The sequence below is a fragment of the Anomalospiza imberbis genome, chromosome 17 (assembly GCF_031753505.1).
Source record: "Anomalospiza imberbis isolate Cuckoo-Finch-1a 21T00152 chromosome 17, ASM3175350v1, whole genome shotgun sequence".
Lineage (NCBI taxonomy): Eukaryota > Metazoa > Chordata > Aves > Passeriformes > Viduidae > Anomalospiza > Anomalospiza imberbis.
The window spans coordinates 5,238,784-5,252,080 of record NC_089697.1 but is presented as its reverse complement, the minus strand read 5'-3'; the positions used below and the strand labels follow the sequence as shown (position 1 = coordinate 5,252,080).

At 49.7% G+C, this 13,297-nt stretch overlaps 1 protein-coding gene across 2 annotated transcripts in view; it reads left to right on the top strand.

The window, feature by feature from the left end:
- The window catches only part of ZHX3 (zinc fingers and homeoboxes 3), a 46,757-nt gene that overhangs the window by 27,782 nt on the left and 5,678 nt on the right, over nt 1-13,297 (top strand). Inside the window, exon 3 of one of the 2 annotated variants that reach the window (XM_068207527.1) lies at nt 9,188-11,431. In XM_068207527.1, the coding sequence (XP_068063628.1) occupies nt 9,338-11,431 (2,094 nt within the window). In that variant the 5' untranslated portion in view covers nt 9,188-9,337. Of the gene's footprint in view, nt 1-9,187; nt 11,909-13,297 lie in introns of both variants that reach the window. The other variant, XM_068207525.1, reaches the window with a different exon arrangement.

The window sequence follows — 13,297 nt, the reverse complement described above, 5'->3', positions numbered from 1 at the left end:
TTCTTCACTTACAGCCTCAACTGTTGTGTTGCATTGTTGTATGGGGTTGAACATCTGCCCCTTCCAGCCACAAAAGTGGCTGTGTTCCAGTGGTGGGTGGTTTCTTTCTATTCAGGGATCTTCTGAGGCCTGGAAAAGCTTGAGCATTAGGCATGGCATACTGTCAACTGCTGCATATCCCCTTGGCTCCCTCCTCCCAACATCTGCAAGGCCGGAGTTGTCCATCTTGGCTTGTCCATGTACAGTGCACAGAGCAGAAAGACCCGAATCCTACCAGCTGCTGCTGCTGAGCAGGGAGTGGGGCCTCACCAGGAACCTGCCCATCCCATGCAGGAAACATTTGTCGTCCCAGCCTGTAGCAGAAGAGAGGGAAGAGCTATCAGCAGCTCCCTCGGGAGGGATGCGTTGCTGGGACCACAGTCCCAGGATCTTTCTCCACTCGCAGCACCCTGATTTGGGATGCTCATCCTCCATCCAGCAGCTCTGCTGTAGCCCTGCTGTCCTGTGGGGTGGCAGGGGCTGGAGCAGGCAGAGCAGCAGACCTGGCAGGAACACTGTGCACCACAATAAAGGCTTGGATGCTAAAGCAGAGCGGTGGTGAGGGACGAGGTGCCTGTCTCACACAGGTCTCTCAGCCCAGTGTTTTTTTCCCTGCAGCATTGTTTCCCTGATTGACTGGCGTTGGCTTGGCAAAAGCCTTTTGAATATTCATTTGGCTGACGGGAGATGAGAGTGTGGTAGCTCCTTGAAATCAGCTTGGGGAGGGGAAGGAAATAAGACTGCCTTTTTCTCACTCCTGGTGCTACTTGAACTCTCTCAAATGCATGCTTCACATGGATAAATGATTGCAGAGGCCTCAGCCTACCTAACAAGCCTGCTGTTGTACAGCAAAAATTATAGTGCCTGCATCCTTGCCATCCTCATTTAAAAGCCCATTCCTCATTAATATCTCTTTATACATATTATGGCAGCTCGAAGTGCCATTCCTCTTCTCCCCACCCATTTCCTTGTCTGGCTGTGACATACAGGAACTACACCCAGTGCTTGACTCGCCTCTCCTGACCTTTTGTAACTTGGCTCCAAACTCCTTTTTTTGGGTCTTTTGCAAAACACTGTCAGAAGGGAAAAATCCTTTGTTAAAACACAGCCAACTCCTGCCTCAACGTGGAACAGTTTGTTCTGCTGAAAGAATGAGCCAGTTCAGTGAGCAGAAAAACATTGCCATAAACCAGCGGGCTCAATAAGCTGCAAAAGCCATCGGCTGCGTGCATCGTCTGAAAGGACGACTCTGAAGCAGAATGCATGGGGATGGAAAAAAATAATCCACAATCCCAACCCGCCAAACCCTGTTTCTTTGCTTTCAGATGAAGTATTTTGCAGTTTTCTTTTTGGTTATAGCAACTGTAAGTGGAGGAATGGGAGCTGAGGCTGAGCCAGGATGTAACACAGCTCTCGAAGCTGCATATTGCAAAAGGGCACAGGGGATGAAGTAATCCAAAAATGCTCAGCTGGGAAGGGGCTGCAGCACTCGTAGTCATCAGGCTGTGCTGCAGATGATCAGCTCCAGCGCCTCTGGTACTGTTTAGTAGCTTGGTTTAGTCCTTCCCACCCACATCTTGTTTTAAAGCTCTGGGCACTCTTTACTTCCCTGGAATTGCTGTGGGTCTGTCCCTTTTGCGGCTGCTTGGTAACTGGTGATCAGCCTGGTGATCAGCCTGGCTTCAGCAAGAGGTTCTTCATTCCACAGGGGACTTGGATGCTTGGTGAGAAACCTGTGTGACAGGCTTTTGGGTTTGTGTCTGCAGGGGGATCGTTTTGGTGCTGGTATAAAAGCTGACACTGGTTTTCTTTTAACGGTAAATGTTGTGCTGGCATTAGAGCTGTGGTTCCCGAATTTGGGGTGATGGCCCCTCAATTAAGATCACCTGTATGGAGGTGATGTGCAAGCCTGGCAGTGGGGTTGTGAGCAGAGCTACATCAGAAAGGTGGGCTCCAAGGCTTCTCCAAGATGATTCCTTGGGAAGGGGCAGGCTGTAGCTGCACTGAGAGCACAGCGGGGCTGTGGCACTGTGCGTGCTCTGTTGCCATTGGGTGCTCACACCTGTGGGCCCCTCAGCAGCTCAGCCAAGTGTTCCCTGCTGATTTAAAAGTCTCAAGTATCCTTGTTGGAAATTTGGTGTGGACAAAGATCTACCTCTGGTGCTTATTCATTGCTCTGAGCTCCCCTGTAGATTTTTGTCTTGAAGCCAGTTCAGTAATTTCAGATAATAAAACACAAAGAAGTGTATTTTAGGTGTAACCTATTCATCTTCACTTGCATTCTGAAGGGCTGTGTCTGCCAAAGCTGGGCTTGTCCTACAGAAATGGTGATGCTTGACAATGAGCTCCAAGGGTGGGATCACAAAGTGTGTGGTACATCTGAAGGTGGTGTGGCAGGATATAACTGATGTGTGAGGTACCTGTGTTTCAGATGAAATCACGAATAAAGCCCTGACAGTGCAAGCAAAGATAAAACATCCTAGAGAAAGCACAAGGGGCTGAAATGGGAACTCCAGTATGTTTACCAGCATGGTCATACTGTCCTGTTCAGGCACAAACCAGCCTGCTGGCAGTCACCAGCTGAGTGTGAGGTGATGGGACACCCACATACTGATGAGCTGAGGGACTTCTTGAAGCTCCATAAATGCTATCTGGTGTTCTCTGCTGGTAGTGCTAACCTCTGAGCTGGCTCTGTTGAGATGTGATTATCTGTCTGCTGGGCTTTTTGCTTTGGGGGAATGGCAGGAATGTTTTGCAGCATGGACAAAATCTGAGGATTGAAGCCATTGAGGTGGGTGCCTGGATTGCTGGAACTGTGAGCCCTGCAAAGGTAGTGCAATGCAGAGCAAATCTGTAATGAAGCCTCTGTGCCAAAAGAGATTATTACTTTTTTGGAAGCTGTTAATGGTATGATTACATAACATTTATTTTGTGCTCAATCAAATGGATAAAGGCAGAGGAAAAGGAGTGAATTAATGTTAGTGATGTTCAAACAGAAGCACGCAAAGCTCTGAGGGATGATCAGTGGTTTTGTTTTGATGTGTATTGTGGTGGTTGTTTTTTATTCCTCACATTCTCTTGAAATATAGCACACAGGCTTTTCTCTAAGGGGGGCACATTGCCAAAAGTCTAAAGGTTATATTATCCCAGTGACCTATTTTTATACTCTAATCATGTTCTGTTTCAGCCGGCTCTTTCTAACCTTCCATCTTGCTCAGTTTTGTGCTTGTCTGGGGAACAAAACAAAAAAAAAAAAAAAAGCAGAGATAATTGCCCTTAGTCCCTGAGTGGTGAGGCAGCCTCTGCCCAGATACCAACACACAGGAGAGGTGCTGCTGTTACAGCACAAGAGCAATCCAAACACACAGCTCAGAAATGGGCGACTACTTGAGACAGGGGAATGAGGAGCACTGTGGCAGAGGAGAGAGGGCTTCTCTTAAAGGCAGGTTTAAAATGGAGAAGTCCAGCAGTTCGGAGAAGGGTGAAATTTTAATGAATAGCTCTGTTTAACTGGTCTAAATGGAAAAGACGCTTTTCTGCTCTAGGCCTGCCAAGGAATGGAGAATGAATACGATTGTTCGGTCAACCGGCTCCCACTGCATTTAGACTGTACCCGCGGTTTCAAAGCCAGGCTTAAGCTACAAAGCACCCTGACCACTTGGCATAAAGAGAAATTGTTCCTTAGTACAAACGTTGACTGTGATGCTGCTTGAAGCTGAAAACTGCTGAAGTTTGTGCGTGTGTTTGTACATTTGTGCAGTGTGAAATAATAAGATGTGAAGAGCTTTTCTTGCCTGTGTGGCCTCTCTGGGGCTGAGGTTTGTGTATTGCTGGTGGCTCTGCTTGTTCATGTTAAGGTTGGAGCGCCTGCAGTTAGTGTGGTACTAATCTGCTCTGGAGGGGAAAATCTCACCAACTGCTCATTGATGAACGTGCAGTCCTGAATGGGGTTAAACCCCCAAAGAATTAAGTGTGTCATGGCCTTGGTCTGGGTTGTGAACCAGGCTTTGCGTGGCAGACACTACCTCCAGGTGCAAGGGCATGGTGTGGGGATGTGTGCCAGAAGCCAGGGTGATGCTCTGCTGCTGGCATTTTTAGGCTGCTGGAGATGTTCCCATGGTGTGACTTCCTCCCAGCTGCAGCCTTTGCAGAGTTACTCAGGGAGGGTGCTGGACTCCAGCTAGCTGGGATGCACAACGCAGAGTGGGAGCAGAGGAGCTCAGCCCTGCCAAATCTTGCCCTTTCTTCTCCTTCACAGAGCATGCTGGCACGGCTGGCAGAGACGTCTCTCCCACACCTTGGAAGTTTCTCTGGAGAGGTGATCTGTCCCTGCTGGCTGTGTCTGTCCATATCGAATGACAGGGATGTGGCCTGCAGAGATCTTTGTCCATCCACACAGTGTGTCCCTGGGATGGATTAGCAATAGCCCCCACTGGGCGCCTTTTAGCAATAAATAATTCAGACTGGTGAAATTCCTACATGACTTCTCATGAACGGACTGCAAAGGCAGAAGGAATGTTAATGCCTAGCCAAAGAGGAAGAGTCCCAGGACTCCCTGGCTGGCAACAGGGTGGCCATGGGCCTGTACCCCAAATACATAGACCTGTTTATCCTCCCTTCCCCAGCACCATGGTAAATGCACCCAGTCCCAGGCTACTGAGCTGGCTCCCAGGGCAAACTGCATGCTTGTCATGCTGGGGGGACCTGCTGTCAAACACAGTGGGATGTTTGTGGGGGTGGGAAGGGGAAGGGGGCTCAGCCCTCAGGTTTGGGTTGATGGTGCTGGCCACAGGGATCATGTATTTAATGGCCTGGCTGATTACAGTGTGATTGGGAATTCATCTGGAACTCCCAGAGACAGTGCTGCGTCTTTTGCCACTGGCTGGAGGTAGAGCCTGAAGGGGAGAGACAAAAACTCAAAAACATCAACTTTTTTTCCTCCTTTGATTTCTTCCTCTTTCCCCCCTCATATGATGCTATCAGCTGGGGCCTGCAGAGCTTCAACTTAAAAACAAACCACTTTTATTTAAAGTGCCAATATTGTGCTTGGCTCCATATGAGACAGAAACATTAACTTTGACCTGGGGAGCGTGTCTGCCTGCCTAGCAGGCACTGAAAGTGTTGAGAAAACTGTTATTTTACTTCTATTTTGGTGCCGATTTTTAAAAATCTAATTTTTTATTAATTTCATTTCATTTTAACGGAGCATTCCCTCTTCAGCAGAGCACCAGAGCCCACAGAACACGCAGCCATCCTTTTGTGTCCCCATGGAGCTTTGTCCCTGGTGTCAGTGTTGGCACCCAGGAGCTGGCAGGGCTGGGGGCAGGGGAGGGCAGCTGTCCCTATATTCCCGTGCCTGGGCAGTGGGACTGGAGCTGCTGTGTCCTGGTGCTGCTGCCCAGTGGGTTTTCTGGTTGCTGTTTCTAGACGAGGATTGCAAAAGGTCACAAAAAATTCATCTGCTAACTGGGGACCTTGGCACTGCATGCAGTGCATGTTTTGCATTAACAACCTAACTCGTTAATTCAGTGAAACATTTAAAACCAAACCAGTTATATCCAGCCAAGCTGGAAAAAGCTGAAAGTTCATACTCAGCAGTGCAGATTTCGAAACCTCCCTTTGTTAATCACTGTAGAAGTAAATTTTCTGCTATTGCAGAGCTCACTGTGACTGGTCTGGGCATTGTTTCCCTCAGCAGAGGCAAAGCTGCTGTGCAGAGGGTTGGTTTTGTACCTGGAACTACCACCTTTCCCTCCAGCCTTAGTTTCTGTGAGCATCACTGGGAAAAAATTGGTTTTACCCTGCTTTAAGTCAATTTTCCCTCAAATTTCCAGCAGCAGGGATGGTTTAGGTGCACTGAACATTTGACCTGCTTACTCTGCTACCTTGCTATGAAATTAGCAGGTATAAATTAAATTGGAACCATGAATTTAAGTACAATAACTTTGTCTTCTTGGCTCCAGGTAACTCTTCCATTCAGCTTTGTTTTTTTTTTTTTCCAGTTAATCATAAAATAGTACACAGGAAATAGAGTTCTTCACTCACGGCTGTGCAGATGGGTCTGAGGCATCTGCAGTGGTGATATATACACTGAGATGAGTTGTAAGGATCTTTTTCAATTGATTATTTTTTCTGCCATTAATTCACCCTATCCATTAGAACAGCCTCACTTACTTTAATGAGGGAGAAATCTGTGAATTATCCATTCTGTTATATATTAGTGGTGTATTAAAGTATTAAGTGCATTCCAGAAGGTGAGCAGTGAATAAAACATGCTCCCGACATGTAGTTATGCAACTGTTCCATGGAAATGAAATGGACAAACAGTACACTTGATTAATTTTTTTCCCCTCAGTAAATTGCCACTGTGATTCACTTCCAGCTAAAATTTGCAATCTGTGTTCTCAGGTGGCATTAATATTGGAGCCCCACAGGAGAGCTGTGGTGGCTGGGGCTGCTTTGATAGCATTTTTAAGGAAAGTTGTTGGAGAGAGCACAGAGTTTGATGCAAATGTGCTGGTAAATGAAATGCAGAGCTTTTAGGTTCTCTGTAGGTGGGTCAGGCCATTCACACTTAGCCAAAATAACAGCGATGGAGTGCTCGGGAGAGGCACTTTGTTAATGTGGCACAATGGGGGTCTTTGTGAGTCGCCTTGCTGTGTATCAAATTTACTCTGTTGACAGATAAAAATCATCTTTTTGATATCTGGAGACTCCATAAACACTGGGTCAAATCTGTCAGGGACTGGAGCTGTCTCAGTAATAGAGACTCTGGAGTTTGCTGGAAAGAGAAAAGGTTGCAGAGGCCCCAGCAGCTTCTCTCTGTGCTAAAGCTGCCAGATAAAATGAAGTAAGTATTCTCTTTTACCATTGCTTCCCTGACATGAAACTCCTCTCAGCCTTTAAGGCTGTATTTTGTAGCCTTCAGGCTGATCTTAGTGCTTTTTCCCCAATTGACTCGACTTGGAAAGGTCATGGCAGCCTGCTAGAGTGTGTAATATTTAACTTAGCATCAAAAATGAGGATCTCAGGATTGGTGTCAAATGGATGCTGTTCCCCTCTGAATAGCACAGCCCATTCATAGTCATCCAAATATTCCACTTGCTAATGCTAAAGAATAACTTTTTGGCCCTCTGCAGAGGGCAGGACTAACCACGAGAAGGTGGGATGAGAGTGGCACAAAGCAGGTATTGAGATGTGCAATCCACACAGTCTAAATCCAGCTCACGGTTTTAATACCTGTTTTATTTATAGAATTTTTTTAAAGTTATAACTTCTAGCTCTTCACCATGCCTTAGCATAGCAAGCAGTCTTTTCTGATGCCAAGTTCAGTGATGACTAACACTGTTTACAGGACTGTTTTGTAATCTCAGATCAGCCCACATTAACGGGAAGTTACGTTTTCCCGTCAGTCTTTCAAACGGTGCCTGAGAGTTGCTGAGGCCAGAGCCAGCCATCCAGGCTCTCCCGTTTGGAAAAAATGATGTCAGCTTTCAGAACAAGCTCTTTTAAATAATCTAAGAAAGTTAGGGAGGTCATTTGAAATTGAACTTCCTCCATTTGATTTTTTTTTAATTTCTTTTTCATGAAGATCTTTCATTCCTCTGTTGTAAAAACTACCAACAAAACTAAGCACAGGAGGTATTGCCTAAGCACCAACAAGGCATTTGCCTGATCTGCATTTCTCAGTGCATGAGATCAGCTCCAAATATCTGATCTGAGAAAGCTGCTGGTGCACAACTGCTGTAACTGATAGGAATTACCTCTGTGAGTCATCTCATAGGATGGTAAGTCTTTTTTTTTTTTTTAAAGTTCAAGTTTTTATGAGTGTTTTTATAAAGCTCAGTTGCTATTACTGTAAATCTCAGGGAAATCTGGCACAGAGTCTTTGTAATATGAATCAGTACATCCATATGCTTCCAAGTGACCTTGCAGTCTGGAAAAATACCATTTTATCCCTCTGTTGAAGAGAAAAAAAAAGCAGAGTTGCTGTAGAAAAGTTGACAGAGGGGTGTCACCAGGCAGATGACTCCTGGTGCCAGCTACAGCAGCTTTACTGCCCTGGCATCATGATGTCAGGCACAGAGCATTTGCTGTGCAAGTGGGAAAGCTACATCAGGCCAGGAAAAAGGTTGTGGCTAATGCCAGCCCTGACCTTCCACAGGCTGGAGCACTTCAGGGTCTGCTTTAGCTTCAGAGGAGGAAAAAAAAAATAAAGGAAAAAGTTGTTGTTGGTTGGTTGGGTTTTGCTTATTTTTGTTCGGTTTTAGTTTAAAATGTAACAAATCTCTGGTTAGCCCAAGGCCAGCGAGATGGGCTTGCACTGACGAGAAATTACACTTTGTAAGGGAATACTCCAGTGCACTGGGTGGTGTGACTGCCAAAAGCTGCAGAGATGGTGGGAGGGGAAGCCTAGGAGCCAGGAACATTGTGATGCTGCTCTTGAGCTTTGAGGCCTTTACCTTGCCTTGCAGCTCCAGACGAGGACTCACAGATGGTGTTGGGACAGGAATGCAGTGTACACAGGATGGGAAGGGCACCTCCCGAATGCTTTGCAGGCTTGCTGAGCAAGAAGGGCTAAAATTCTGCAGCCTCCTCGCTCGCAGCAGCAGCTCTGGGTGTCTGCAGAGACTCTTGGCACAGGCACGGTGCTCTGAGCTGGCAAGAAACTTCCTGACAGGGTGGATAGAAAATGCTGATTTTGAAGAAATTGAAGTGTTCTGTGGGGAATATGTGGAATTTTCAGCCTTTTTTTGTGATGGAAAGCAGGCATCTTTCCCAGGTGACCCTGCCTGGTGTCACCTCCTGTGTGAAGCTGAGCTGGGTGCACAGAGAGCCCAGGCACTGCTCTCCCTGCTGAAACACCAAGGATGGGTCTTGACAGGGTAGAATGAGAGGAAAATTCAGTGGTTTTCCTCCTTAAATGAGAATTTGATGTGGGCTGTAAAAGTGAAAACATTTGTGTGTTTGGTTTGAAACAGATAGTTCACAGGTTTAGGTGTGAAAAATACAGTAAATCCAAGGTCAAGTTAGATTTTTCCATAAAAGAAGAAAAATTATTTATTGAGTGAAGCAGTTAAATACCAGAGCAGTTGTACTTTGTCTAATACCGAGGGAACTAACCCCTCCTCCCTCTCCTTATCCTCAGGTTCAGTGGCAAATATGAACATTTGTCAACAACTCCTTGGGACATCATGAGTTTGCTGGAATCTGGACCACAGAACACTTGCAATAGCGCTTTCTAAATTTGAATTCAATTTAAATGAAAGAAAAATAGTCCTCTGGATCAACTGTAGCGATGGCTAGCAAAAGGAAATCCACAACTCCCTGCATGATACCAGTAAAAACACTGGTGCTTCAGGAGACTGAACAGGATGCTGGAGAAGATGATCCTGAAGGAACACAAGCAGAGGCTCCTGCAGAAGGACCAGCAGCGAGTGATGCTGGGGCCAGCAACAGCAATAATGGAGCTTTGTCCAACGGGCACCGCGGCATTGCCGACGGTGACACTTACATCTGCAAGCCTTGTGACTTTGGGTCTCAAGACCTTCACCAGTTCTTTGGGCACTTGGACTCTGAGCACTCAGACTTTAGCAAAGACCCCGCGTTTGCGTGTGTCGGGTGCGGCTTCCTGGCCAACAGCCACAAAGGGCTCTCACACCACAACACTGAGTCGCACGCCGGCGAGACCGGCTTTGTCTGGAGGGTGGTGAAGCAGGACACCCGTACAACCGTGGAGCAAAGTCTCTGTGAGGCCACCAGCAGCCATGACCTGCCAGCAGAGGTCCCTGAGGAAGGGGCAGACGGCCAGTCTGAAATTATCATTACCAAAACGCCTATCATGAAGATAATGAAGGGTAAACCCGAGGCCAAAAAAATCCACACGCTGAAGGAGAATGTAGCAAGTCAGTTGGGTGGTGAGTCAGAGGTGAAGGATGGGGAGCATTCATTCTCAAATGGGTCGGTGCCAGTCAGCCAGCCCACTGCAAGTTCATCAAAGTCATCCCACATAGTGAATGGCTCCATCATAGGAAACGTGCCTGTTCTGCAGGCGGGTGTGGCACAGCTTGTGTCTCTGCAGCAGCAGCCCCCGTTGCATCAGCAGCTCCCTACATCCAAGTCCCTTCCCAAGGTGATGATTCCACTGAGCAGCATTCCCACATACAATGCCGCCATGGACTCCAACAGCTTCCTGAAAAACTCTTTCAACAAGTTCCCCTACCCCACCAAAGCTGAGCTGTGCTACTTGACAGTGGTGACCAAGTACCCAGAAGAGCAGCTGAAGATCTGGTTCACTGCCCAGAGGCTGAAGCAGGGCATTAGCTGGTCACCAGAGGAGATTGAAGATGCCAGGAAGAAGATGTTCAACACTGTTATTCAGTCTGTGCCACAACCCACCATTACAGTGCTGAACACGCCCCTGGTTGCAAATCCTGGGACTGTTCCCCATCTTATCCAGGCAACTTTACCAGGCCACGTGGTGGGGCAGCCAGAGGGGACAGGGGGGCTGCTGGTCACACAGCCCATCATGGCAAATGGGTTGAAGGGCACCAGCTCCTCTTTCACCTTGGCAGTGACTTCTGTCCCCAAGCCACAGCCAGCAGCGCAGCACAGCACCGTGAGCTCCAGCAACACATCCGGGGTCAAGGTGGTCAACAGCGCCCAGTCCCTGCTCACCGCCTGCCCTGCCATCTCCTCGCAGACCTTCTTGGATCCCAATGTCTACAAAAATAAGAAGTCCCATGAGCAGCTCTCAGCCCTCAAAGGCAGCTTCTGCAGAAACCAGTTCCCTGGCCAGGCTGAAGTCGAGCGGCTGACAAAGATCACGGGCTTGTCCACCAAGGAGATCCGAAAATGGTTCAGCGACAGGAGGTACCACTACAGGAACGTGAGAGGCGGCCGGGCCGTCTTCCCTGGAGACAGTGCTCTTGATTCCCTGCCTGAAATCACCTTAGACGTCCCACCCAGAGGAGCTGAGCTGAGCCCTGCAGCGGTGGCGGCTACGCCGGCTCCTCACCACCCACCACGGCGGCAGTCATGGCACCAGGCGCCCGACTTCACCCCAACCAAGTACAAGGAGCGAGCACCGGAGCAGCTGAAGGCCCTGGAGAGCAGTTTTGCCCAAAATCCCCTTCCTGCGGAGGAAGAGGTGAACCGCCTGAGGGGGGAGACGAAGATGACTCGGAGGGAGATCGACAGCTGGTTCTCGGAGAGGAGGAAGAAGAAGGTGGCGGAGGAGAATAAGAAAGTGGAGGAGGTGGCTCAACAGGAGGACGAGGAGGCAGAGAATGGCGGCGGGGAAGGGGAAGACTCCTCGGATGAGCAGAGGGCCACGAGTGAAAACGGCTCAGTCGACGCCTCCGGCAGCAACCCGAACTCGGCGGAGCGGAAGGTGAGTCCCATCAAAATCAACCTGAAAAACCTGCGAGTGACCGAGTCCAACGGCAAAAACGAGGTACCGGGGACCGGCGCAAATGAAAAGGGGGACGGCAGCTCCAGCCGGCCGCCCACCCCTCCCAAAACCAAACTGAACTTCAAAAAAACGGCCCAGCAGCGGCATCTGCTGAAGCAAATGTTCGTGCAGACCCAGCGCCCCACGAATCAGGAGTATGATGCCATCGTGTCCCAGACGGGCCTGCCGCGGGCCGAGGTCATTCGCTGGTTCGGGGACAGCCGCTATGGCTACAAGAACGGGCAGCTGAAGTGGTATGAGAACTACCGGCGGGGGGTCTTCCCCCCGGGGCTGGTGGAGGTCAGCCCCGCCGGCCGGGAGGTGCTCGAGGACTACTACGAGAAGCACAAGGGGCTGCGGGAGGAGGACGTGCCCGGCCTCTGCGAGCGCGCCCGCCTCGGCGCCCAGCAGCTCAAGGTGTGGTTTGCGGTGAAGGCGGAGGAGGAGGGCAGGGGCTGCGGCCCCGAGGCGGCCGGCAGCCGGAAAGGGCCGTGCGGAGCCGGCGCGGAGGCGTCGGAGAGCAGCGAGGCGTGGGAGCCGGGCGGCCGGGAGGGCAGCGCCGGGACCCCCGACGCCCCCGGCCCACCGCCCGCCACAGGGCTGGGTAAGGCCCCTGCCTCGGCGTGGGAGGGCTGGGGGTGGCACGGGGCTCCGGGCCTCTCGTGTTTCGGAAACAGGTTCAGTGAAGAGCTTCGTGTTTGAGGTTTAACTGAGGAAGTGGTGAGCAGGTCTCTCTGAAGGAAAGGCATGAAGGAAGGACGGCGAGGAGGGTCTGGCAGGATGACACGGGCACCACTGCCTGCCTGCCCTTTCCGGCCTTGGTCATTGGGTGCTGGCACCACTCAGAAACCAAATCCTGGCTTTATTTCAAGCTGGAGTGAAACTTCAGGAGTGTCTGGTCATTTTAGAAGATGACCCATGGAATTATTTATTTATTTATTTATTTATTCGGGAAGAAAGGGGCCTGGCCGCTTGTCCTGTGCCACTGGTTCCTTCCATGTCCCTGCCTGACCTCCAGCAGCAGACACACTCCTGTCTGCCTTTCTCTCTCCTGCTGCCTGCTTTCCAGATGTGAACATCCTTGTTTGGTGTGGAGAAAGGCTCAGGTGGCGAAGGTGGGGGCTGCAAAGGCAGGACGGGACATGGAGTCTCCAGAACTCACCTTTGGAAGGTGTGTGTGGTGGAGAGGAGAGGTGCTTTCCAAGCCCTTTGTGGGCTTTTCTGCAGTGCAGCTGGCGGCTGCTTCCTGCCTGGTAGGGTTCCCACCAGATGGGGATGGCTGAGTGCTGGCCCTGTCCCATGGTGGTCCATGCACGCAGCTCCTTGCTGGCCAGCTGGGATCTTCTCCAGTCCCACTGCCTTGCTTTGGAGCTTCCCACACACCTCTGCCATGACTACAGGCCTTTAAAAATAATTATAAGAATAAAGTAAAATTCATTGCTTCCCTTCCTATCTAATTTGGAGAAGGTGCAGCATGGGTCCTGAAAGTGTGGATGGGCCCTGCCTTTGCTGTACATCCTCCCCCTTTGCAGGGGAAGGGTGGGTTTGGGGACTGGTGGAGAGCCAGCTTTTGTGCTGGGGAGGTGGCTGTGCCCCTGCTAGTGCTCTCTGAGCATGGCTTTCTGCCAGCCAGAGCGAGGATCCTGTCAAATCTCATGGCACAGAGGTCCTTAGCAAAGGTGCATCCCTCCTTAGGGGTGCAAAGCCAACTCCACTCCTTCAAGGATTTTGGGTTTCCCAATCCCTCTGGATGTTGCTAGCCCTCCTTTGCAGCTGACTCTGTCAAGGCTCCTGATCTTGTCTATC